This window comes from Onychomys torridus, chromosome X (assembly GCF_903995425.1).
Source record: "Onychomys torridus chromosome X, mOncTor1.1, whole genome shotgun sequence".
NCBI lineage: Eukaryota > Metazoa > Chordata > Mammalia > Rodentia > Cricetidae > Onychomys > Onychomys torridus.
Window position 1 is genome coordinate 100,761,723 of NC_050466.1, and position 27,497 is coordinate 100,789,219.

General features: G+C 37.6%; 1 protein-coding gene across 1 annotated transcript in view; it reads right to left on the reverse strand.

Annotated features, from left to right (window-relative positions):
• Chm (CHM Rab escort protein) overlaps positions 1–3,524 on the reverse strand; it is a 173,255-nt gene extending 169,731 nt beyond the window's left edge. Inside the window, exon 1 of the mRNA XM_036174898.1 lies at positions 3,462–3,524. Within this exon, the coding sequence (XP_036030791.1) occupies positions 3,462–3,510 (49 nt within the window). The 5' untranslated portion in view covers positions 3,511–3,524. The remainder of the gene's footprint in view (positions 1–3,461) is intronic.
• Between the last annotated feature and the right edge of the window lie 23,973 nt (positions 3,525–27,497).

A 27,497-nucleotide genomic window follows, 5' to 3' on the forward strand; every position in this document is an offset into this window, starting at 1 on the left:
AAACATCAAGATGATGAACATTCCTGAAAAAAAGCAGCTTAACTTTAAAAAATGTTTTAATCAGTACAATATATAGAACACATATTCAACTTCTTTAAAGGGCTACAGAAAACACAGAGTCATTTACATACACACAATAGTAAACCCTTACCTTAGAGAAGTTTTAGCTACCTAGCTCTTTAAAAAAAAAAATGATCTGAGTGGGGGCTGAGGATATGGCTCAGTAGAGTACTTCCAGAGCATGTGCAAAGGCCCAGGTTCAAAGACCAGCACAATACTGAAGTGAGGGAGAGATGAAGGGAGGGAGCAAAAAGAGAAAAGATCTTCAGGAAAATAACTAAGAAATTAAATAAGCTCGCTTACTACACAGTCTCTTAGAGGAGGAACTTTTGGTAAAGATAAAGCACTATAGTTAAGAAGGAACAGCATGCAGACTAAATTTCTTTATGATGTACTGAAAGCATAAAGAAACCATGACATGAAAATTTTCCATGCTTTTAGGAAAAACTGTAGAACTATGACTCTGAGGAAGTCCAAAACATTTCTAAGAAAAGGCAATACCATAAATATTTCAAGCACAAGGGGAGTAGGTACTCAACAGAAGTCAAGTATCATGAAAATTGATTGACTGATTACATGTGTGTATTTACACTAAAAAATGTCAGCCCATTATGCCACTTCATAAATATTCCCTTTCTTATGGAGCTATGAATTTTCAGTCAGCTGTACATCTAATAGCACCAGTCAAACGTATTCTTCACAGGTGATAACAGTCTGTGCTTCCAAATGACGTGGTTATAGTACATTCTAAGCATGCTAGAATTCCTTCTAAAATAAGAATATATATTCCAAGTGAGGAGCTGAAATATGCTCCTATGTATAGCATATGTCAACATATCATATAACCTTTATAACTTAGATTTCTTCCGCACTTGTGAGTTTTTGGCTTTGCTGGAGATCATACAAGTTACCGGAAAAGTCACTTCCAGTGACAGTTTGTTACTGTGATAATTTTTAATCTGCACCTAATGATAACTTTTCCCAAACCCACAAAAGTATCGCTAAAATTGGGGTTGGGGATTTAGCTCAATGGTAGAGTGCTTGCACAGGACCCTGGGTTCAGTCCTCAGCTTCAGGGGTAAAAAAAGGAAAAAAACTTATCGCTAAAATCATTTTTAAATGCCAAACTATTCTGAAATGACAATAGTGTACCCAAGCCAAATATCATATTCTAATAATTTATGTGCTTTTTATCCTCTCCATTGAGATTCCAATTAGTTTTCCTTCTTTGATCTATTTCTTTTTATCTTTTCCCCCACATTTCAAGTACTGAATCTTAATTTTTTATTGAGTATTCTGATATCATTTCCCCATCATATCTTGAAAATGTGACCTCAAAGGAAAACTTTAAACCACGTCATTCAAAAAGTAAAAATACAAATTATTTAAGGTAGATGGACTTTTAAAATATTCTTCAATGGATTCTACTTGATGAAGCAATTGTCTCTTGGTGACATTTTAACTAGAAACTTGCTAAAAGGGAACTACAAATCACAGCCTAGTTTTTGTTTCTGATGATATGCTTCATTTTGCTTTGGCTAACAGAACTGAACTTATGAAACACTGTTTCTCCTATAAGTTATCTACATATTAATGTAATAAGGCAAATACATTTGAAGTCTAATTTAGCAAAGTATTGGGGAAGGAAATCAAAATGTTTTAAAAATCAGTTCAATTACAAGCAATGATTGAAACTGTCAGAATCATCTTATTTGAAAAATGACTTTCACCAAATGTTTGCACTTTTAGTGTATCTAAAACATTTAATAAAAGTTAACACACATCATCCAAATCAAATAGAATTCAAGTACAACTTTTAAGAAAAGCACCTTATTCTAAAACGGATGGTGTTCTCAGTTTGAGAGCAGACTAGAAAAAGTGAATAGTCTCCTGGGTCTTTCAAGCTCTCATCCAACATCTATTCATTGCAGTTACAACCAGGTTAGCTACTGCTATAGTTATCTTCAGGCTGACAATTAACACACCTCCACTGTTCTGAGATCAACTACCCAGGTACATCTAGAATATGGGAATTTGTGTTTGGATAACACCTTTAAAGGCTATCTGATTTATCCTTCTTAGATTCAAAATTGTGGAAATTGAAATGCTGAGTGTCTGATTTTCCCATTGCATATCTAGACTAAGTTTTCCCAGTTATTTCTGCTAACATAGTTCAATTTTGAGAGTAAAAACAAAAAAGTTCTTCCATTTCTTGGATGGTACTGGCCTTTGGACATTTATCAACTATGTGACTTTGGCAAGTTAGACTTCCAGGCTGCTTCTCCTCTTCTATGGACTGAACAGAATACCCATCCTTGTTGGGATTTTATGAAGTGCTTAATCCATTGATTAGGAAATGATATACTCTAAACCTGGAAATATGGCTATTCTTACTCTTTGGGAACAGAGGAAACTGAATTCATTAGCACAATGGACAGAATCCCATTCACCAAAGCTTCTGCTGCCTACCATATTCTACAGCCAGTAGAAAAACCCACCCAACTATCTCTTTTAGACTATGCAAAGTACATCCCTTACAGTTAAGAAATGTTAACTGCTGCCAAGTGTAGGATTAACTAGTCAACTACAAGCTGAAGGGGATTTCTGGCTCCACCCAAAACATGGGGAACTAAAGATGGAAAAGCAAGGAGAAGCTAAGGTCAGACATGGGATCTGTAACACTGGAGCTTATTCTGAGCATATCTATTTGTGGTGTACAGATGGGTGAAAGAAAACAGTATGCTTCCTTTCTGCATCATAAATAAGGATGCTTTAAACACCATAATGCAAGAATAATGGCTACCTCTGGGGTGGAAAGGCCCTTAGGCTACTCAACACAACCAAAAAAAAAGAAAAAAAAGAGTTCATTATCTCTTAGTAAAAATACACAGGGTAACTGAGCATCATTCTTATAAAACTGCAAATTAAGCTGCATCTGAGCTGCAACACATCCTAGAATCATGTAAGTATATGGAAAAAGTCCTATGAAATGGCGACAGAAATTGATGGGGAATATAACCTTGAAATCAATGAGGAGGGAAGGAGGCAATTATGTTATGCCAATGGCGAATCCATTGATCAAATCCCGACCCTCCATTCTCATGACACTGCAAACCCACCCTCCTCTAAGGAAATTAACAGGAATCACCGCAGCAACCAACCTCGGCAAACGGCATCGACCACATCGACCCCTACTCAAACGGCGCAAAACACCGCGGGTCCAAGCCCCTCCCTGAAGCTGCCAAGTCCCGCGCTGATTCTAGACTACCTCACTTCCTTTCCGACCTCCCTCTCAGCCTCGACCCCTGCCGTTTCTCGCCAACCCTCGCCACTGACAGAGAAACTAAAAGGCGAGAATTATTTCCTAAATTTTGTCCAGGAAAAAACAGGGCCACACATACCCGTCCCTATTACGATCACATCAAAATCCGAAGGGAGATTATCCGCCATCTTGACAGGAAACGTGTCATGTGACAGTAGTTTGTGGCTCAGAAATCTTTAGGCAGTTTCTCGGTAGAAGGCGGAAGGAAAAACAGTGCATTCTGGGTGTTGTAGTTCTAGGATGAAGCGTCCAGGTAGGCAGCAAAGAGGTCGTATTTAAAATGTTAACGAGAATGGTAAAAGCTCTATTCATTTTACAGGCTTCAGTGAAGTAGATTATTTATCCCGAAAGTTTGATATGGAAAAGAAATGTAAGTATTCAACTCCTCAAGAAAGAATGAATGAGGAAAATCTTGTATACTCCTTGACAATTACAAACATAGGTCAGTGACTCTAAGGGAGGAGTGAAATTCAAATGTGCTCATTCTGAACAAAGATTTTCATTCACGCCAGGAAAACTCTTTCCCCTAGCATGTCTGCATTTGTATTTTTGGAACCCGTGGCATCGATTTTCACAATACTGTCCAACTATATTCTGTGTCTTTTATTCCTCTGTATCTCCCCAGTGAGAAAAGAAACAACCAAACAAAAATTCCTTTGCCTAGTTTCCACAGAATGGAATTTCTCTAGTATTCTCTAGTCAGTCCAAACAGCCACCTAGCAATACAAGTTTCAAAATGAGATGGGGGGAAAATGTGAAAGAATAATAAAAAATAGATGCTTAATAAATCTTTTGTTTCAGAATCTGATTTCTGGCCAAAATAAGAGTTTATACAACTTTCTCCTACAAAACTATTGGAGAAATATGATTAAAATAAAACAGACTTTATGTAGAAGTGATCATATTTGATAAGGGAGCTTAAGTTTGTCTATGCCAAGTAGTTAGCAGAGCTCTCATGAGTATTTTCAAGGTCTGTCACCTTCCATTTTACCTTATTTAAAATGCTTGCCTGCCTGAAAATGCTAAAGCAAAAAGAGAGGGGTGGGTGCATTGGATTAAGGAAAGAACTTTCTAATCTCAAGAATTATTCGTGTAGTTATTTTCCAAGAGTTTCAAAATAATTCAAATGTGAGATGCAGTAGTGTGATAATCCTTTATACTATATTCTGTCTCAGGTGCTTATAGTTCTCGATACTTTGTTTTCTTCTCCATCTCTATGACCTACTCACACTAGCTTTTCCCTCATCAATGAAAGATCTTCTCAGTCTCTAGCTTACACTTATATTTTATATCAAGGAAGAGATACTTTTTTTTTTTTGGTTTTTCGAGACAGGGTTAATCTGTGTAGCTTTGTGCCTTTCCTGGAACTCATTCTGTAGCCCAGGCAGGCCTTGCACTCACAGAGGTCTGCCTGCCTCTGCCTCCCAAACGCTGGGATATAAGGCGTGTGCCGCCACTGTCTTGCTAAGGAAGAGATACTTAACGTTATTAAAATATTAACTAATGTATATGTTTTAAAACACCACCTGATCCCACATAAATATGCACAACTTCATGTACTGTTAAAAAAATAATAAAATAAGAGAGGCTAGAGATGTAGCTCGACATTAAGTGCACTAGCTGCTCAGCTAGAGGACCTGGTTCTATTCCTGGTACAAACATGGCAGCTCACAACCACCTGTACCTCCATATCCAAAGAATCTGATGCCCTCTTATGGCCTCCCCAGGCGCTGCATTTACATGGTACACAGACATGCACACAGATAAGTACACATTATATAAACAAACTTTCAAAAAACAATAATCATAATAAACAGAAACCAAAAGTAAACTTTGGAGGCAAAGCAATCAAAACTTTAAGCCATAACATCAGTTAAGACCATTATTTCTCTGTTAAGTTTCAATTTGGCCAATCTGTCCAGAGGTGAAAGTGAGGTGTTGATGTCTCCCACTATTAATGTGTGGATTTTATATGTGATTTAAGCTTTAGTAATGTTTGTTTTACATATGTAGGTGCCCTTGTGTTTGGGGCATAAATGTTCAGAATTGAGCCTTCATCTTGGTGGATCTTTCCTGAGAGAAGTATGTAATGTCCTTCATCATCTCTTTTGGTTGAATTTAGTTTGAAGTCTATTTTGCTGGATATTAGGATGGCTATACCAGCTTGCTTCTTCAGACAATTGGATTGGAAAGTCTTTTCCCAGCCTTTTATTCTTAGGAGGTGTCTGTCTTTGAATTTGAGGTGTGTTTCTTGGATACCGCAGAAAGATGGGTCCTGTTTTCATATCCATTCTGTTAGTCTGTCTTTTTATAGGTGAATTAAGTCCATTGATATTAAGGGATATTAATGACCAGTGATTGTTCGTTCCTGTTGTTATTTTTATTTTTTGGTGGTAGTGTGTGTGTACTTCTCTTCTTTGGGGTTTACTGCTGTGGTGTTATCTATTGCCTGTGTTTTCATGGGTATATCTGCCTTCCTTAGGTTGGAATTTTCCTTCTATTGCTTTCTGTAGGTCTGGGTTTGTGGATAAGTATTGTTTAAATCTGGTTTTGTTTTGGAAGGTCTTGTTCACTCCATCTATGATGATTGAAAGTTTTGCTGGGTATATTAGTCTAAGTTAGCATCCATGGTCTCTTAGTGTCTGCATTATATCTGTCCAGTCCCTTCTGGCTTTCAAAGTCTCCATCGAGAAATCGGGTGATATTCTGATGGGTTTGCCTTTATAAGTCACTTGGCCTTTTTCCTTTGCTGCCCTTAATATTCTTTCTTTATTCTGTACATTTAGTTGTTTAATCATTATGTGGTGCGGGGACTTTTTGGGGCGGTCTAGTCTGTTTGGTGTTCTATAGGCTTCTTGTATCTTCATAGGCATTTTCTTCTTTAAGTTGGGAAAGTTTTCTTCTATGATCTTGTTAAATATATTTTCTGTGCCTTTGAGTTGGTATTCTTCTCCTTCCTCTATCCCTATTATTCATAGGTTTGGTCTTTTCATGGTGTCCCAAAATTCTGGGACATTTTGGGTCATGACTTTGTTGGTTTTAGTGTTTTTTTTGACTGATGAATCTATTTCTTCTACCGTATCTTCAACACCAGAGATCCTCTCTTTCATCTCTTGCATTGTGTTGGTTATACTTGCTTCTGAAGTTCCTGTTTGTTTACTCAGGTTTTCTATTTCCAGCATTACTTCTGCTAGTGTCTTCTTCATTTTTTCTATTTCCCTCTTCAGGTCTTGGACTGTCTCCCTTGCTTTTTCATGATTTTCTTTCAAGGACTTATTGTTATCTTCTGCTTTAATTGTCCTTTCCTCTAGTTTTTTATAGCGTTCTTCCCATTTTTTTATTTGTCTGTTCCTCCACTTTATTTTTGATTTATTCTATATAAGGCTCTAGCCTCTTCATGATGTTACTTATAAGGTTGTTTTCTTCTGCTTCTTCCATTCTGTGATGTTGAGGTCTAGCTGTTGGAGAAGGGCTAGGTTCTGGTGATGCTGTATTGCTCTTTATTTTGTTGTATGTACTTCTGCCTTAACGTCTGCCCATGTCTTGGGTTCGTTCTTGGTCTTATCCGTGTACTTGGTCCAGAGAGAGCTGACAGATTTAGGGAGCCTCTCTCTGGTCCAGATGGAAGCTCTGGGCCAGATGGGAGCGCTGGTACAGATGAGAGTGCTGGGGGGCTGGACTCTGAGTCTCAGGAAGTCCCTGGGGTCTCCTTATTTTGTCCAGATGGGAGCTCCTCTTGTCCAGATGCGAGTTCCTCTGGTCTCTGGTCAAGATGGGAGTTCCAGGGCAGGATGGAAGCTGGAGGCTGGTCTCAGATTCTCAGGAAGTGGCTGGGGTCTCTGGCAGATGGGTGTGGGGGCGGGGTGTGGAAACTGCAGGGTCTGCCTGCAGTCTCTAGTCCAGATGGGAGTTCCGGGCGGACAGGAGCTGGGGGTTGGTCTCTGAGTCTCAGGAAGTGGCTGGGGTCTCAGGCAAATGGGTGTGGGGGCAGGGTGTGGAGACTGCAGTGTCTGCCTGTAGTCTTGGAAAATGGGAGCCTTCCCGCCTGGCCCGCCCATTGGCCGGAAACTGGGGCCAAATTGGGCAGTTCCTCCTGGGATGGTCTGTATCCAGAGGTGGGACCCAGGAGCAGTTGCCTCTCTGACTATAACCCCAGGCACTCAACTCTGGTACAGATGGGAGCTGGGGGTTGGTCTCTGAGTCTCAGGAAGTGGCTGGGGTCTCAGGCAAATGGGTGTGGGGGCAGGGTGTGGAGACTGCAGTGTCTGCCTGCAGTCTCTGGTCCAGATGGGAGTTCCGGGGCGGACAGCGAGATACATCACTCTTTAAAATAGCGACAAATGATATAAAATACCTTGGGGTAACACTAACTTAACTAAGCAAGTGAAGGACCTATATGACAAGAACTTTAAGTCCCTGAAAAAAGAAGCTGAATAAGATGTCAGAAAATGGAAAGATCTCCCATGCTCATGGACAGGCAGGATTAACATAGTAAAAATGGCAACCTTACCTAGAGCAATCTACAGATTCAATGCAATCCCCATCAAATTACCAACACAATTCTTCACAGACCTGGAAAGACCAATACTCAACTTCACATGGAAAAACAAAAAACCTAGGATAGTCAACAGAATCCTGTACAATAAAAAAAACCTCTGGAGGCATCACAATCCCTGAATTCAAGCTCTACTATAGTAATAAAAACAGCTTGGTACTGGCATAAAAACTGATATATAGACCAATGGAATCGAATTGAATATCCTGACATTAATCCACACACCTATGAACATATAATTTTTGATAAAGAAGCCAAAACTGTACAATGGAAAAAAAAGAAAGCATCTTCAACAAATTGTGCTGGCATAACTGGATGTCAATGTGTAGACAGCTGCAAATAGATCCATATCTGTCACCGTGCACAAAACTTAAGTCCAAGTGGATCAAAAACCTCAACAGAAATCTAGTTACTCTGAACCTGATAGAAGAGAAAGTAAGAAGTAGTCTTGAATGCATTGGCATAGGAGATCACTTCCTAAATATAACACCAATAGCACAGACACTGAGAGAAACAGTTAATCAATTGGACCTCTTGAAACCGAGAAGCATTTGTACAGCAAAAAACATGGTCAAGTGGACAAAGCAACAGCCTACAGAATGGGAAAAGATCTTCACCAACCCCACATCTGACAGAGGACTGATATCCAGAATATATAAAGAACTCAAGAAATTAGACATCAAAATGCCCAACAGTCCAATTAAGAAATGGGCTATAGAACTAAACAAAGAATTCTCAACAGAGGAAGCTCAAATGGCTGAAAGACATTTAAGGAATGGCTCAACATCCCTAATCATCAGGGAAATGCAAATCAAAATGACTCTAAGATACCACCTTACACTCATCAGAATGGCTAAGATCAAAAACACTGAAGACATCTTATGCTGGTGAGGATATAGAGGAAGGGGAACTCTCCTACACTGTTAGTAGGAATGCAAGCTTGTATAGCCACTTTGGAAATCAATATGGTGTTTCTTAGAAAATTGGGAATTCTTCTCCCCCAAGACCCAGTGTAGCATGAATCTTACAGGTACTTATTAACAAAAACAAACCTGAAGCCAGCTATTTTGGTGAATACTGGAAGATCAGAGATGCAGAACAAGCCACAGTTTCCTCACCTCGCCAGTTTGTCAGCTGGTGTTGTATCCTCAGACTGCAAGCTTCTGTGTCCTCATCCCAATGGCTCTCAGCTGAACTGCTGCTCTAAAGCCTAGAAGCTTAACCAGCCAAATGCTTTTAGTTTCTGGTCTTCATGCTTAAGTATCTTTCTACTTTCTGCCGTCACTCCGTGGGATTAAAGGCTGGATTTCTGGGATTAAAGACATGAGTCACCTTGCCTGGCTGTTTCCAATGTGGCCTTGAGCACACAGAGATCCGCCTAGCTCTGCCTCCCAGGTGCTAGGATTAAAGGCGTGCACTACTACTGACCAACTTCTGCTATGGCTTGCTCTGACCCATGTTCTAGCCACCATTTTTGGCTTTGTTCTAGTGGCTGTCCGTTCTCTGACCCCAGATAAATTTATTAGGGTGCACAATATTGTGGGGAACACAATACCACCACAACCCAGCTATACCACTCTTGGGCATATACCCAAGGAATGCTCAATCATATCACAAATGTATACTAAGCTATGTTCATAGCAGCATTGTTTGTAATAACCAGAACCTGGAAACAGCCTAGATGCCCTTCAACTGAAGAATGGATAAAGAAAATGTGGTACATATACTCAATGGACTACTACTCAGCAGAGAAAAACAGTGACATCATGAGGTTTGCAGGCAAATGGATGGATCTAGAAAAAACCTTTCTGAGTGAGGTAACCCAGATTCAGAAAGACAAACATGGTATGTACTCACTCATAAGTAGATACTAAATATAAAGCAAAGGATGCTACTCACTAATCCAGAGAGGCTACCTAGTAAAGAGAACCCTAAGAAAGACACAGGGATTGCCCAACAACAGAGAAATGGATGAGATCTACATGAGCAAACTGGACGTGGTGGGGGGAAATGAAGGGCAATGGTCAGGGGAAAGAGAGCTTAGGGGAGCGGGAGATCCCAACTGGATCAAGAACACAGAGGGAGAACAAGGAAAGAGAGACCATGATAAATGAAGACCCCATGGGAATAGGAAGAAGCAAAATGTTAGAGAGGTCCCCAGAAATCCACAAAGATACCTCCACAATAGACTACTGGCAATGGTCTAGAGAAAGCCTAAAGTGACCTAGTCTGGTGATCAGATGGCCAAATACCCTAACTGTCATGATAGAACTCTCATCCAATGACTGATGGAAGCAGATGCAGAGATCCACGGCCCCAGGTAGTGCTCCAGGAGTCCAATGGCGAGAGAGAGGAGGGATTATATGAGCAAGAGATATTGAGACCATGATTGGAAAAGGCACAGGGACAAATAGCCAAACTAGTGGAAACACATGAACTGTGAACAAATAGCTGAGGAGCCCCCATGGAACTTGATCAGGCCCTCTGGATAAGTGAGAAAATTGATTAACTTGAACTGTTTAGGAGGACCCCAGGTAGTAGGACCAGGACCTGTTCTTAGTGCACGAGCTGGCTTTTTGAAACCTAGGGCCTATGCTGGGACACTTTGCTCAGCCTAGGTGAAGGGAGGAGGGGACTGGACCTGCCTCAACTGAATCTACCAGGCTGAGCTGAATCCCCAGGGGAGTCTTTGCCTTGGAGGAGGTGGGAATGGGGGTGTATTGGTGGGAGTGCAGGTTGGGGGGAACGGGAGGAGGGAGGACAGGGGAATCCGTGGCTGATATGTAATAATAAATTAATTATAAAATTATAAAAATTTTAAAAATTATGTAGTCTTCCAAGCCTTTGTCCAATACTCCCCTCCTTGCTGAACTTACCATCATTGGAAATAGCTAATCATTTAGGGAATTATTTTTTTTATCCTCATAGAAGGTAAGCTCTTCAAAGAAATGGACTGTACCTGAAATTAATTTTTTGGCTGGGCGGTGGTGGCGCATGCCTTTAATCCCAGCACTCAGGAGGCAGAGGCAGGCAGATCTCTGTGATTTCGAGGCCAGCCTGGTCTACAAAGCAAGCTCCAGGACATCCTCCAAAGCTACAGAGAAACCCTGTCTCGAAAAAAAAAATAAAAATAAAAGAATTTTTCATTTCCCTCCCATGCACACTCCAGTGCCTAGCACACAGTGACAGTCAACTGTATCTGCTACTTGAGTAGATGAATAACAAAGTATATGAGGACCTGATAAAACATCACATGAGCTGTAATAATTAATATTAATTAATGGGAATGTGTTGTCTACCCAATAAATTGCTTTAATTTTAATTTTGTGTGTGTAATTGAAGAAATATCAAATAAGTGATTAACACAAAATCCAAGAAGTACCAAGGTTTTACAATGAATGGTAAGGATATTAAGTCTTCCTGTCTGTCCCCCAACTTTTCACTAGTGCTTATAGCTTCTTGTGAACTGTGCTATGTGTTTGTGTGTGTATTATACATTCATCATGTTATAAACATTATTCATCACCTTACATCTTTATTTACTCTTGTTTTAACTTGGAGATCTTCTGCACTTGATATGGAAGGATACCTCTTTCTTTGCAATCATTTCCAGCACTTACATTGTATGGGTGTATCATGACTGATTTTACATTCACTTAATAACATTCATTCAATATTTTCTGGCATATTTCTACTAAAAATCATGCTTCAACAAGCATTCTTTCTTAGGGAGACAGTAAAAGATAATGGTTATACATTGAGACTCATGTGAAGATTGTAAAACTCCAGCCCCAGTTCCATTATTACAAACTGAATGATGGCCTTGAGCAAGTTATTCCACCTTTTTGAACTTGACTTCCGTAATCTTTAACATAGGAATGATAATACAACTTACCTCGAAGGTATATATGAGGAGTGAAAAAGTTAAATAAATTACTTAGATTATATTTCTCCTAGAGTAAGTATTTAGTAGTGTTGTTGTTATTAATGGTGACAGTTCTCATAAATATGGGATATAACAATTTTTAATCTATTAGATCTAAAGGTTGAAACGATTTGATAACATAAGGTATAGATAAGGGTACAATATAAGTAAAAGTATTTGCAAGCAGGCACATGCATATACTGTCATTGGAGGGTAGTTTGGCAATATCTGTCAACATGTTAAATTTATGTACCTGATAATTAACCACTTTCTTATTTGGAATTTATCCTACAGACTCACAAATGTGGTTTATTGGTATTTATAAAGATAGATACAATATTATATATCATTTCAACAATTGCTGGTCTTCAGATTTAAAATTCATCAAGAAATAATTTTTCATTTTAGTAGTTATTTTGACATTTAGTGTCATAACATAGACAATTTTTGCTTAAATTAGATGTGTTTTACACACAAGATGGCCTAGAATTATGCATATAAACATATTTTATCTTACATTTTCTCAAGACTTATATTAACATAGACATCTGAAAAAGTGACTGTAAAATGATATAATAATAAATACTTCTTAAATGTTGAAAAGGCAGAGATGCATACTCATGTTAAACCTTTTCTTAGTATTATAATCAGTTTTTTTTTCCTTCAGAGCTATTTTCTTAATGTCTTAACTAGAAGAGAATAATACTGCAGAATATTAGCAGGGTTCTCATGATCAAATACATTTAGGCTGCAATTAAAGAACAGTTCTCTTAAAGTATTTTATAATAGACATACATGTGAGTCATGAGGGTTTCATAATTTTGAAATTATAGAATACACTAAGCTGGATGATTGGTATACTCAGGAATTATATTTCTCAAATTTTCATAAATAATGTCATTGCCTCATCATCAGTAAGGCAGACACAGAAAAAAATGTTTTCTGTGAGTGGCAGTGAACCAGATAGCTCAGAATTATTGCATACTTTTATCAGATGACAGCATTAGTAGAGTTTATGATCCATTGATTGCATAGTTTTCCTTACATATGCACCATCTACTAAATCCACCACCACAGACGCCCTTTGTCACCATATTTAAACTAGCAGACTAACATAACATTTCTTTCTGCATAAACAAAAGCACCAGTGTCAGGTGACTCACTGTCACTTTGAGGTCTTTAAGCTAAAGAAAACTTACTCAAAAATAGTTGTGTATAGTAACACAAGTCTCTTAACTCTATGAACAATAATCACTAGCATTACAAAAGGAAGCTTACAAAACACATTATTGCAAGTTACATGTCTAAAAAGGAAATTATAATTAATGCAGAACTACTGTCCTGGCTTCTTTGAATAGAAATCTTTCTGCTGTGAAGCTAGTGTTTGTGGTGGTGATAAAAATCTTCAAACACAAATGTTCTGGTTAACAGAACATAACTAAAACTAGAAAGAGGCCAGTTTACTGTAGAATAATTGCAAATTGCATAAAGTATAACTTGAAACAGATTCAATCTTTTCATTTCAAATATATAGAAATACTTAGCCATTATCTCTTTTCTGCTTATAAACCTCATTCTTCAAGTGCATGTATGCTGCTGTTTTTACAAGATAATCAAATGTCACAGAAGCAATCATTACATCATGCAAGAAATATGTTTTAAGTGCCAGTTTTAGTAACAAAATGATTATTTGTACTGTCATATTTGTCAGCTTGTTCAATACAGAAGTATTTGGAGCACATTTGCATTTTCATGGTCCTTGTAAAGCAAACAAAACAGAAAACTGAATAATTTTGTAGGAATTTCATGAACTTTTGCTAAAAAGCTTGCTGTTCTTATTTTAGCTATTTAATTATAATGTCATATTAACAGAAAGCAGCATGCCCAATTCTTCATGGATGAATAACCACATTCAATAAAGAAGATTTAACAGAGCAAATCAAACACTGGATTAAATGTTTTCTGCATAACAGACCACAAAATGGGCATTCATTTTACCAATGGATCCTTGGCATTAGAAGCAAAGAGAAATGCATACCAACATAATTAAACTGAATATTCAGTAGCCCAACTCTGAAGTTCTTGATATTTTATCAAATTAACATTCAGTTAATCAGAATTTCCTAAATGTATCCAAGAATACACATTGGAAAGATAAATATAAGCTCTACTCATTTGCATTTCATTGTTCAATAAATTATTTCCTCCTGTGTTATCCTTGAAGTATAAACCATGAAAATTTTCTGTATTTGGTTTCATGAAGTAAAAAAGTTCAAACACATGGAGGTACTCCATAATTTTTGTGATGCTTTGTGCTGCTGGAAATCAAACCCATGACCTCATGTTTCCTAAACATCTACTCTACAATTAAGTTACAACTCCAGTCTCGCTAATCTTTAGCATTAGGTTTGGATTTTAAAGTTATACATTTGTATCATGTTAACTTCACATTATAAAATGGTGGAACTATAACAACTAAATATAATTTAATCTACTATTCATTGTACAAACAATACTATCAAAATAAGTATTGGAGCATAAGGGCAAATAAGCAGTTTCCTTGGTCTTGCAGAGAAGACAAAAAGGCTACTGTAAAAAATACTATAAAACTATCCAGCTGGGCAGTGATGGCACATGCCTTTAATCCTAGCACTCGGGAGGCAGAGCCAGGCGGATCTTTGTGATTTCGAGGCAAGCCTGGTCTACAGAGTGAGATCCAGGAAAGGTGAAAAGCTAAACAGAGAAACCCTGCCTCGAAAATCAAAAAAAGAAGAAAAAAAAAAAGAACTATCCAGTTCATACAATATTATAAAGCCATGGAAACACATTAATGGAAACTTCAATTATAATCCTAACTGTGCTTCCTCAATACAGGACCCATAAAAAGATGACCACTGAACTTTGTTTGACAAAATGGTCCTTCAGGTTCCTGCTTCGCAGAGGAAACTGCCAGACATTCTACAGGACACTAAAAAAAAATGGCCAAGAGACTTTAGCCCTATGGGCTGAAAACAAATGCCCCAACTTTACAAAGAAACATTAGATGACAGGCTGCCAGCTGTCTCTGTCTACTCTTACAAAACTCCTAAAAAATGTTTACATCCTTCTCCCAGTTCTTAGGTAATACTATATCCTTCTGAGGTCTTTAATATGGTTAAAGACTAGATAGTTATAATTTCCTCAGTTATGATACAAGATAAGTTAGATATAAAACCTTAGACTCACAAATATAAGATAAGATATCTTCTTTAATATTGTAACTGTAATTCTTGCTTAATAATTGTTTTGTTATATATAATTATACCATATAAAAGTTAAAACCTTCCTTAAAAAAAAAAAGAAAAGGGGAAGTGCTATGGATATTGCTCTGTGTAAATAAAGTTCTGATTGGCCAGTGGCCAGGCAGGAAGTATAGATGGGACAAGAAAAAAGAGAATTCTGGGAAGTAAAAGGCGGGGGAGACACCGCCAGTCGCCGCCATGAGAAGCAACATGTAAAGACACTGGTAAGCCACAAGCAATGTGACAAAATATAGATAAGCAGAAATGGGTTAATTTAAGATAGAAAAAGTAGATAACAAGAAGCCTGCCACGGCCATACAGTTTGTAAACAATGTAAGTTTCTATATGCTTTCTTGGTTGGGTCTGAGCAACTGTGGGACTGGCGGGTAAGAGAGATTTGTCCTGACTGGGCCAGACAGAAATACTCTAACTACATAAATGGAAACTTCAATTATAATCCTAACTGTGCTTCCTCAATGTGTAAATTACAAATTACACATATTTTTTATCAAATAAATATGTGGAAACTCTGGCAGCTAATTTCCAAGATGGTCCTCTTTGTCTGCATATCATGGGATTGAACACTTTTTTTCCCCTTCAGACCCCTTCTTTATTCTTCTTTTGTATTCTGATTCTGTATTCTTATCTCTATCCAGAAATGTCCTTTCTTTTTAAGTCTCTTGATATTTTCCTTCTCACTATTTCTGTGTTTCCCCTTACAGCTCATATACCCCAGCAAAATCTTTTGGGTAATATAGAAATTACAATGTGGTTACATTCTAATTTTCAAATGAATGATTACAATAAATACAAGTTTTTTTTTAAAAAAAAAGCATGTTTCCAATATCCCCTACATTATTAAATATTTTATGTGTTACACATACATTCATACCCAAGCAACTTGTTATAGTTGGGATTGACACTCTTACGTAGTTCCTTATCACATCAACATGGATGACTATTCTTCAAATAGGATTTTGTGGAATTGGCAGAATGTGACTATAGAAGTCAGGTCATCCATGGTATTATAGTTTTCACCACCTGACTCTTTTCAGGACTAGCTGGAGTTTTCTCTCCAGGTCCTGCCAAGCCCCAGCAGTTTGATAGCCCACTTATAAAATAATCACTCAGATGTTTATATTATTTAAACTATTTGGCATAATGACTCAGGCATCTTGTTATCTGTTCTTACATCTTAAATTAACTCATTTCTATTAATCTATAAGTTGCCACATGGCTTGTGGCTTACCAGTACCTTATATCTCCCTTGTCATAGTGGTGGCTGACAGTGTCTCTCTGCCTCAGCCTTCCACTTCCCAGAATTCTCTTCTCTGCTTGTCCTGCCTATACTTCCTGCTTAGCCACTGGCCAATCATTGTTTTATTTATTAACCAATCAGAGCAACACATTTGACATACAGAAAATCCCACAGCACTTCCCCTTTTCTTTTTTTCAAAAGGGGAGGTTTTAACTTTCATATAGTAAAATTACAGATAACAAAATAAGTATCAAGAATTACAGTTACAATATCTAGTCTATTTATATTTGGCAAAATTAAAGAAGATATCCTATCTATCATATATTTGTAAGTCTAAGGTTTCATATCTAACTTATCTTTTATCATAACTAAGGAAAATTATAACTATCTCTAGTCTAGTCTTCAACGACATCAAAGACCTCAGAAGGATATAATACTACCTGAGAAATGGGAGAAGGATGCAAGCAATTTTAAGGAGCCTTGCAAGAGTAGACAGAGACAGCTGGCAGCCTGGACAGTCACCTAATGTTCCTTTGTAAAGTTGGGGCACAGGGCTAGAGTCTCTCTGTCATTTCTCTCAATGTCCTGTAGAATGTCTGGCAGTTTCCTCTGTAAAGCAGGAACCTGAAGGACCATTTTGTCAAGCAAAGTTTAGTGGTTACCTTTCTATGGGTCCTGCATGTCCAGTCGATCAAGCAGTCCAGGCAAGAACAGTTTCTTGCCCAAATGGCTATTTTTGTCAAGGTGAAGATAAGATATGAAGTGTCTTCATGCCCATCCTCCTCTCTAAAGTAAATTGGTGTTGCCAGGAGCAGACATGTCTCACTGTCCAGAAAGTCTAAATTTTAAAAATATTTTAAATGCCATATTTTGTAGGTCTTTGAAGTATTTGAAGATTACCTATCTGAAATATCTCTATGTATACCTAGAAGACTTAACTAACATGGCTATGAGTATGATTATCATAGATGACTAATTATTAATCTATTTTTAATTATCCACTACAATTTAAAGTGAGCTATACAAACATAATACCTTAAACCTGAGTGGAAATATACACACAGTATAACAAAATTAACTTTAAGTTTGTATCAATAGACTAAAATCTATAACAATGTAAAACATTTTAAACAAGTTGTTGCTCTTTAGAAGTAAGTTCCTTAATCTACACTTTCATCCTACTATATCTATATCATATCCCCTTTTCCTCTTTAGAAAGAGATCCCATTTATAATCAACCTGCTTTAAATAAAAATGATTTTTTTTCTGTGCCACACCAGAGGGCTCTTCTGATTTGGGACACAAAAATCTCTTAACCTTTTCTTTTAGCAATATGTCTGGGTTTAGAGAAGGAGTGAGCAAATTCCATCTCCAAAGCCAGCTTGATAGTTTTGGGAAATTGGGTGTAGTTTTTCTTACTACTTCCTGCTGGAGGGGGGCACTGTATCTTATGGGGACACAAAGAAAATTTTAGGATTATGGAGTAGTCCATGAGGGTAAACCTCTGAGCCAGTTGCCTTGAAACCATTCTGGACGTTGGATCATCTGGGCCATGGTGTCATCAGAGACCTTTCAGGTGGTCTTGGCTGATCAAACCTGATGTATCTTAATCTGAAACAAATCCACAGCCTCTGGCTTTCTGTGGAAACAAAAGCAGAGACTCCTTTCCAAAGCAACATATCCTTATATCCAAATTTTGAAGTCAAGGTACCTTTAAAATTTACATATTTGTTTAACTCAACAGCTTTTATGATCAAATCTTTTTTTTTTTTTTTTAGTTAAAAATCCCAAAGACAACACAAACCACATTCTCTGTGTAATATCCATCTTGTGGTTGCTGGCTACACCCACCTCAGCTTCCAACATGGAGGTGATACAGTTTACCACCAGCTCTGGGTCTGGAGCCATGTGTACCATCAACTATCAATAGCAGTTCTATTAAAGCAGTGCATAGCCCCGAAACCTTTTTTTTTTTTTTTAACTAGCAAAGGCTAAAGGCTAAATCCACCATGCAGCAGAGTAAAGTGTTGCTTGTAGACTCCTCATTCGTGCCACACTGCAGGTCAGAAACACATACCAGGAACCCACCATAGTAGCTCAAACTGGCAGGCTGCCTCTAACTTGAGAGAGACAACTAGAAAGCTGTTTTTAGCTCCATTTTAGAATCTTTTTTCTCAGGTTTTAGTGGAAACTTGTGCCCCAAGTTGGGTGCCATATATTTTTGAAATTATTAAGGCCACTCCACATAGTTAAAATGGAGGTTTATTTTGTGGGGTAACTTACAAATGAAGGGATAGGTTTCAGGGTCTGGGAAAGGTATGGCGCAGTCTGGCGGTGTTTTCTGGAGAACTCTGCTCAGTCTACCTCCAGCATCCAGGGTCCTGGAACCAAGAGAGGCCTCTCCTCTCGATCCTGGGTCTTCAGAGACCTCCCTCAGCCATGCCTTGTGGGCGTGACCGTTACTAAAGCCTCAATGGAGGTTGGAACTTCCAGGCCAAGGCTGGAATGGCTACCCACTACATCAAAGTATAATGATTGACTCCAAAAGTAAACATAAGGTTGTTAAGTAATTTTTTTAATTCACAAAAATATTTCCCATTATTTACTAATAGGATTTCTTAGTCATTTAAAATCCTTTCAAATGATTTGCCTTTCAAAGAGAACATGATATACATTGTCTCCCACATTCCCCCACACCGGAAAAGTAGGTTTTTACTTGCCCCTGGTGTCTTCTATCTCCTAATTCTGTCAGCTGAGATGCTCAACTTGTTCTGTGCAAGCATTCTACTTTGTTCTAAATACTTAGATACCTTTGAAGCTTTCCAGGATTCTTTTTTCAGACCACTATGGTGACTAGAGTAAGACACAAGAGCACAAAGCTCACAACTTTTTATTCTTCATAAACTTAATGGTAGTGTATTTTATCAGATAGAAAATCAAACTCCTGGGTTGGAGAGATGGCTCAGCTATTAAAGGCTAGGCTCACAATAAAAAATATAAGAAAATAAAACTCCTTAAAGTCTGAAGGAGAATGTATTGCCTTGTGTAAATGAATGTTAAGGAGTATCACCTCAAAAATGCCTGTAGAGTGTACGTTTCATCTTTAGCACTGCTTTTATTATGACACTTATTTTTTTCAGAAGGTGGAGTCCCTCAGTGGCTCTAGGAATTTTCTTTCTACCAAGAACATATATGCAGCAGCATAACCCTCTTGACTTAGGCAAATGAACTTCCAGTAATGATCATTTGCTGCCGTGTGTGTGTGTGTGTGTGTGTGTGTGTGTGTGTGTGTGTGTGTGTGTATTTTGTCAACTTCACACAAACCAGAGTTATTTGGGAAGAGGTACCTCAAAGGAAAAAGTGTTTCCATAAATTCTTTCGGCAAGTATGTAGGGTACTTTCTTGACTAATGATTGATGTCAATAGGCTGAGCTCATAAGGGGCAGTGCTACTCTTGGGCAGGACATCCTGATAGCATGAAAAAGCAAGGTTATTGAGTCACAAGGAACAAACAAGTAAGAAGCATTTCTCCAAGGCTTCTGCTTCATTTCTGGCATCCAGCTTCCTACCTTGAGTTCCTGCCCTGAATTTTCATCACAATGGACTGTTATTCAGATGGGTAAGCAACATAAAACCTTACTTCCCCAACTTGTTTTTGGTAATTTTTTTTAAATCATAGCAATAGAAATCTAACTAAAATGCCTGCCTTTTAAAATTCATCTCAGAACGTCTCACTAGTTTACACTCAGCCAGGTACCCATCTTCCTTTGGTTCTGTATTCATTGTGGAAAGGTGAAGTTCTGGATGGTAAGAATCAAATGTTCATGCATGTCTTCTGGAGCTTGTAAACTAATAACAGAAGAGAGTCCAGTCATAAAAGAAATTACAGTATGTTTGGTTATAGAACTAGTGATGAATGATGCTTCATCAACAAAATAGAAGACCACTACAGAATTTATTGGGTTATATTTTCTATTTTGTTGACATTTTAAAGTTACAAGTAATTTATTTTCCTTAAAGCTCTGAGAGGCTCACATTTCAGAATTTATGTACTGTACTAATTAACATTAGTTTCGGGATTTTTAGAGCTTTATAATTCAATATTCATTTTCTTCAGGGTTCAATATTCATGAATCCTGTTTACATATATGCTATATTCTTGTGATATACTGAGCAGGATAAACTGAGTTTATTTTACATTACACATATAAGTTAAATCATGTAGTGTGTGCTGTGCTTACATCAGATACCATACTATCTTCCATGTTTACCCGTCAATGTTAGCAGGGAATATTGCTCAAAGGTAGACTCAAAAGCACACTTGCCAGCATGTGCTTGGATATAGGTTTAATTTTGACGCTCAAAACAAGATTGTAGCCAGGTAATGGTGGCACATGCCTTTAATCCCAGCACTTGGGAGGCAGAGGCAGACGCATTTCTGTGAGTTCAAGGCCAGCCTGGGCTACAGAGTGAGTTCCAGGAAAGGCTCCAAAGCTACACAGAGAAACCCTGTCTCAAAAACAAAAACAATTGTATGTATTTAACTGGCACAACTTAATATTTTGATGCATATGCACAATATATATAACCTTTTTTTGATATACTTGAATAAAACCAAAAATTTAATCAAAACTAAAATGAAAAATCTCTAGTGTGAATTTTTATTTTTTATTTTACATTTCTAGTAATGATTTTTACTGTATTCTAAAGACTGTTACTTTGTGTGTGTCTGGTTTCCAAGCTGACCACTTTGTATCAGACAACCTGTTGGGGGCTCATCTCTGGGAGTTGCTAACTACCCCTCTTTCAGTAGTCATCAGTTAACTGTCATTCTTTATTCAAGGTTGTGACCCTGAGAGATATCCCACTTCTGTGTTTGCATGTCATTTGATATTGTCATCTTCCCAGCCTTGTTTGCAGCAATTTTCTAAGAGAGGCTGTTTCACATCAGACTTCCTGATATTCTGGCTCTTACATTCTTTAAGCCCCCTCTTCTGGGATATTCCCTGGGCCACAGATGCAGGAAATGTGATGGAGATGTATCCATTGGGTCTGGGCTCCCTCATAATCTGTCAGTCTCTGCATGTGTGTAGTTGTGGTTTTATGTGATGGTCTCCATTTGCCATAAAGAAAGGCTTCTTTGGTGAGGAGCGATGGCTACATAAACCCAGAAAAACATGGTTTGCACACCATGTTTTTATTTTCATTTGGTTCCAGTAATTGTTTTTTATTAATTAAAATTTTTTGTTTATTTTATAACATGATTGCAGTTTTCCTTCCCTCCTCTAGTCCCATTCCCTCCCCTCCCCCCCACCAACCCCTCTCCCCATCCACTCCTCCTCCTTCTCCATTCAGAAAGGGACAGGTCTCCCATGGGAGTCAACAAAGCATGGCACATCAAGTTAAGGCAGGACCAAGCTCCTCCCCCTGCAGCAAGGCTGTTCAAGGTAACCCAGCATGGGGAATATGTTCCCAAAAGCCAGCTCAAGTGCCAGAGACAGGTCCTGATCTCACTGCTGGGAGCCCCACAAATAGACCAAGCTACACATCTGTCACAGACATTCAGAGGGCCTAGGTTGGTCCCATGCAGGCTCCCTAGCTGTTGGTCCAGTGTCTGAGCTCCCAAGAGCTCAGCTCAGCTGTCTCCTGGGTTTCTCTGTCGCAACCTTGACCGGGGCTGGCTCATACAATCCCTCCTCTCTTTTTAGCAGGTCTTCTGGAGCTTGTCCCAGTGCTTGGCTGTGGATTTCTGCATCTGCTTCCATGAGTTACTGGATGAAGGCTCTCTGATGACAATTAGTATAGTCAACAATCTGATTACAGGAGATGGCCAGTTCAGGCATCCTCTCCACTATTGCTAGGAGTCTTAGCTGGGGCCATTTTTGTTGATTTTCTGGAAATGTTCTATTACTTTTTATACTACAATTTTTCATACAATAAATATTTAGGTGTGATTTTCCCCCCACAAACCTATTTCCAGGTTATCTCACCTCCCTATCCACCCAGCTTTGAGTTCTGTCTCTTTTAAAGAAAAAAAAATGAAAACAAAACAAAGCAAAAACCAAGAAGACTAATAAGAAAAAAAGTCAAAATAAAACAAAATGTAACAAAAGGTCCAGAGAAAAGGAGAGAGGGAGAGAGAGAGAGAGAGAGACAGAGAGAGAGACAGAGAGAGAGACAGAGACAGAGAGAGAATTGTTTTGTCCTGGATTGTGACATTTCATCAGGGAAAACTGATTTTCCCTTTGCCAGATAGTATCAGCTGTAAATAACTTTTTAGTTATGAGTGGAAACTCCATGTCCACTACTCTTCTTAGTGAAAGGATCCCATCTGCCCTGAATGTACAGGTCTTGGGCATGATGTCACAGCCTCTGTGAATTTGTATTCACAACAGGCCTGTTGTTTCTGGAAATACTGTTTCTTTGGAGTCATCTATCACCTCTGGGTCTTACAATCCTTTCAGGCTCCTCTTTCATATAAATCTTTGAGGCTTGAGGGGAGGAGTTTGATAAACACATCCCATTTAGGAACAAGTGTTCCAAAGTCTTTCACTCTCAAGTTCTTGTTCAATTTACCAGTGTCAGGTATGGATTCCATTTCATGGACCTGGTCTTAATCCCAACCAAAAAGTGGTTGGTTACTCTTATAACATTTGTGCAACTATGATCTCTCATTGTTCTAAAGCATTAAAGATAAGTCTTCTAGACACTATGTTTTTTCATGTCTTCATATTTATATATTCATCTCTAAAAATCATACATATTTTTCTATATAACCAAAGTAGTGGTATTATACCTATACAAATTAGGTAGTCTCTAATATCTCTTATAAAATATTCCTTATTGTTAAAAATGTATGTTTAGATGGGCACTTAAACAAGATCCATAAATCTTGGTCTCTCAGAAACTAGACTAACATATTATTACAAACTTTGTTTTCTCTGCTGTTATTTTTTTTTGAGGTACTGCATTAATTGTTCTTATGAAAATGTTAAATTTATTATTGTTTACTTCCTAGAGGTACCAATGTACTTGTCTTCCTTTCTTTCATATTTATATGAAAAAAGTATTCTTTGATGTCAGTGTCTAGATAACCTAACAATTTTGATATTCCCTTTAAACCAATAGTCATACCTTGAAAACACATAGCCAAATTTTTTACATAGACACATTTGAAATAAGTGTCAGTTGATCTTTCTTGTTTTCTCACACAGGTATATTTCCTTTAGTAACTGAATTGGGGGGTGGAATGTTTTGGACCTGTTATAAATCAAAAGTAGAAAAACGGGAGATCAGAATTGTATCTTGTTTCAAGACATATTTTCTTATACAAGATAGCCTTACGTATTTATATTACTTACTATGTCCCTGTAAAGGGGCTTTTAAAATTTATTTTTGAGATATGCTGTGGATAGTGCTCTGTGTAAATAAAATGCTGATTGGCCAGTAGCCAGGCAGGAAGTATAGGTGGGACAAGCAGAGAGGAGAATTTGGGGAAGTGGAAGGCTGAGGCAGAGAAATGTTGCCAGTTGCCATCATGAGAAGATGTTAAGATACTGGTAAGCCACGAGCCATGTGGCAATTTGTAGATTTATAGAAATGGGTTGATTTAAGATATAAGAACAGCTAGCTATAAGCCTGTCACGGCCATACAGTTTATAAATAATATAAGTCTGTGTGTTGGATCTGAGTGGCTGTGGGACTGGCAGGTGAGAGATTTGTCCTGACTGTGGGTCAGGCAGGACTGGAGAAAACTCCAGCTATAGAGATGTAATATGATTACATAATTTCCCTCTTCCATTCCTCATTTCTCCCCCTTCCATATATCTCTCCTTGCACTCTTTCAAATTCCTGCCCTCTTTTTTCATTACTGTTAAATATATATTACATATAGGTAGATATAATTCATATATGTGCATATATATGTACATGCATTCCTAGATATCTAATTACCAAATGACAAGCCTTGAAAATGTACATACATATACATGTTATTTTCTAGTTCCATATAACCAGATATAGTAAATCCCTGATCACCACTGTTAAACCAACTCTGTGTAGTCAGCTCATATTCACTGAAACCACACATGTGTTTTGCTGTTCTGAAAGCTCTACATTAGAACATAGCAGAGATCTAATTTGAAACTTTGATCTTTTTCTCTTTTCCAAAACTGGGGAAATTTGTTAAATTATAGTCCTCCTATAACATGAGTAAATAAAAGTAACCATGACAAAAAGTTTGACAATGTCCAAAATTTGAACCTGAAAAAATTGGTTTAGGAATTTTTACTATACATTTCATCACAAAACTAAAAGAGTTTAAGGTAGTGCATAAACCTCAAGCTTTGATGCCTCCCATATGTAATATTTTAACTTGGACATTTTAAAGGGAATCCATAAACAAATGACCATAAAGACATCACATGAAATGAGGTTTTGAAAACTCAGATTTGTTGAGGAAGACACTCTAAATTCACAAGGGATAAAAAAATGAAACTTTATTACCCAGAATGATGAGAAACATAAGTTACAGGTTAAATTTCATGTTTCTAGTTCTTTCAGAAACAATGTATTTATGTAGTGTCTAAATTGAGGCTGATGAAGTCAGAAAGAGAGGGAATAACCAGAAGAACATGTCATAAGTGTTCTCTTTGAGATTGTTTTCAAAGCTTTTAAAACTGGCTGTGTAAGTTAAAGGTGCTTTTAGCACTTTCTCGAAAGATCACCTTAGGTTTTCCTAAACTTGGCAGCTTTATAAGGTTCATATTTCTATATGGGTGCACTCTTCCTGAACAGAATGCAGTGGACAGAATCAAGGTTTTTTGTTTTTTTTTTAGTCCAGGAACTTTTGTTTCTGCTTTCCATGATGAAAAGCATGAAGATAACTATTCTGGATTCTCTCCCAATAATTCCCATTTAGCTAGAAAAACAAGTTTTTTTTTTTTTTTATGGTTTGGAGAAATGCTTTTTAACTCTTTAAAAGAATGCAAGACTTTTTCCAATTTGAATTATTGTTTCATTTTTTGTCTATCAAGTCTATTTCCTCACACTTTAATTATCAAGAGAGATGGCCTAATGACTAATACTTTTTACACAATTTAACATTTTATTATTATAGTTCATAATTGCATAGCTTTGTTTTTAGATTAAATCTGTCTTCCATAATCAGATTGGTAGAAGACTTCATTTTTCTGTTAGGCAGTAGGCAGAATCTAGAAGGTAACAAGCATTAGAATTTTGTCTGAAAGTCTTTCAAGAGTTCATCTGTTTTTATACAATGAACAGTGTGTCAAAATCCAGAGCAAGGTTTTTGTAGTAGGCTAAAATCTTAATAAAGTAAAGAAAATACATTGCCAGGCTACATTTAGACTATGCATTAGAATACAATATAAGCTTTATTCCAGTGGTTCCAAAAATAATACATGACACAGATGTTATTCTGAGTCTTCCATAGAAATCAAAGCATCTCCTGAAAGTTTTGGCACAGAATGAATGATTACTACATTCTTCATTTTGACAGAGGTATTACATGAATGCTAGCAAGAAGACCTGTTTTATAATGCTCATATTACTATTAGGAATAGAAATGTGCTCTTTTTACTAGCAAAGAAAATAAATCAGTTAAATGATTTTTAGCTCAATTACTGTCACCACAATAATCATTTTTGGAAGCTTTACTGACTGCTTTGTAATGTAGTATATATTAATTTTTTATTTCTTTAATTATTTACTATCACGATTTTTAAAAAGAAATTGTTTAGCCTCTGAACCACTAAAAGGCTGTATTATCATCCTTTTCAATTCATATACCTACTCTATTTGCTATTTAAATATAATATAAAATTGGGGCAGCTATTTTGTGCCAAAACATGTTTCATCAGTAAAAAATACAAATCTTAGATTTATTTACTTAATTTCAGTATATAAGTGTTTTGACTACATGTATATATATGCAACACATGTATGCCTGCTGCCTGCAAAAGTCAGAAGAAGGTATCAGATCCCCAATGTTTGCCGCTCTACTTGGCAGTGGGACTTGGGAGAGTGTGGCCAATAAATGAGGCAGACTAAAATCTCATGCAATAGCCAATTTTATTCAGAGCATAACATAGTTTATATTCTTGGAGTTAAGAGGAGTCACATGAGTAAAGTGTACAATCACAAGAACAAGCCACACATGACAGAAACATGTTTATCCATAGAGGCATATAAACAAATAGCAGTAGCCAGTTGTGATGAATAATCTGGGAGAGGCATGAAAGCATAATACAAGAACAATTTTGAGTTCTTGAAGAAACTGAGGTCACAAGAGTCTTGTCTTGTTTTCTTACAAGCACTCAGAATTCTTCTCACACAACTCCATTCTTGGACCGTATTCTGATATCCCCTGGTTCTGGAGTTAAATATGGTGCCATGTGGGTGCTGGCAACCAAACCTGGGTCCTCTGCAAGAACAAGTGTTCTTAACAACTGAGATATCTCTCCAGCTCCATGTTTCATTATTTTGGCTGGGAAAAGTATCTTCTTACAGAGATAAACTTGATATACTGAGATGCTGATTGATCCTATAGTATGGAAATGTTACTTCTACACAAAGTGACACACTACAAAGTACGAATACATACAATGTGTGATTTAAGACCTCTCTTGAAACTTATGAAAGAATATTTGTTCTTTTATTATTAATAAAATTTCTATTCATTTTACATACCAACCACAGATCCCCCTCCTCTCTCCTCTTGCCTCCAACCTTCTCCTCCAATCTACGCCTCATTCCCACCTCCTCCAAGGCAAGGCCTCCCATGGGGTATCAGCAGAGCCTGGTACATTCAGTTGAGGCAGGTCCAAGTCCCTACCCTCTGTACCAAGGCTGTGTAAGGTGCCCCACCATAGGCACTGGGCTCCAAAAAGCCCAATCATGCAGCAGGGATGGATCCTGATACCAATGACAGAGGGCCCCTTAAACAGATCAAGCAAAACAATTGTCTCACCTATGCAGAGGGCCTAGTCCAGTCCCATGGGGGCTTCAGAGCTGTTGGTCTAAAGTTTGTGAGTTCCCACTAGTTTGGTTTGGTTGTCTCTGTATGTTTCCCCATC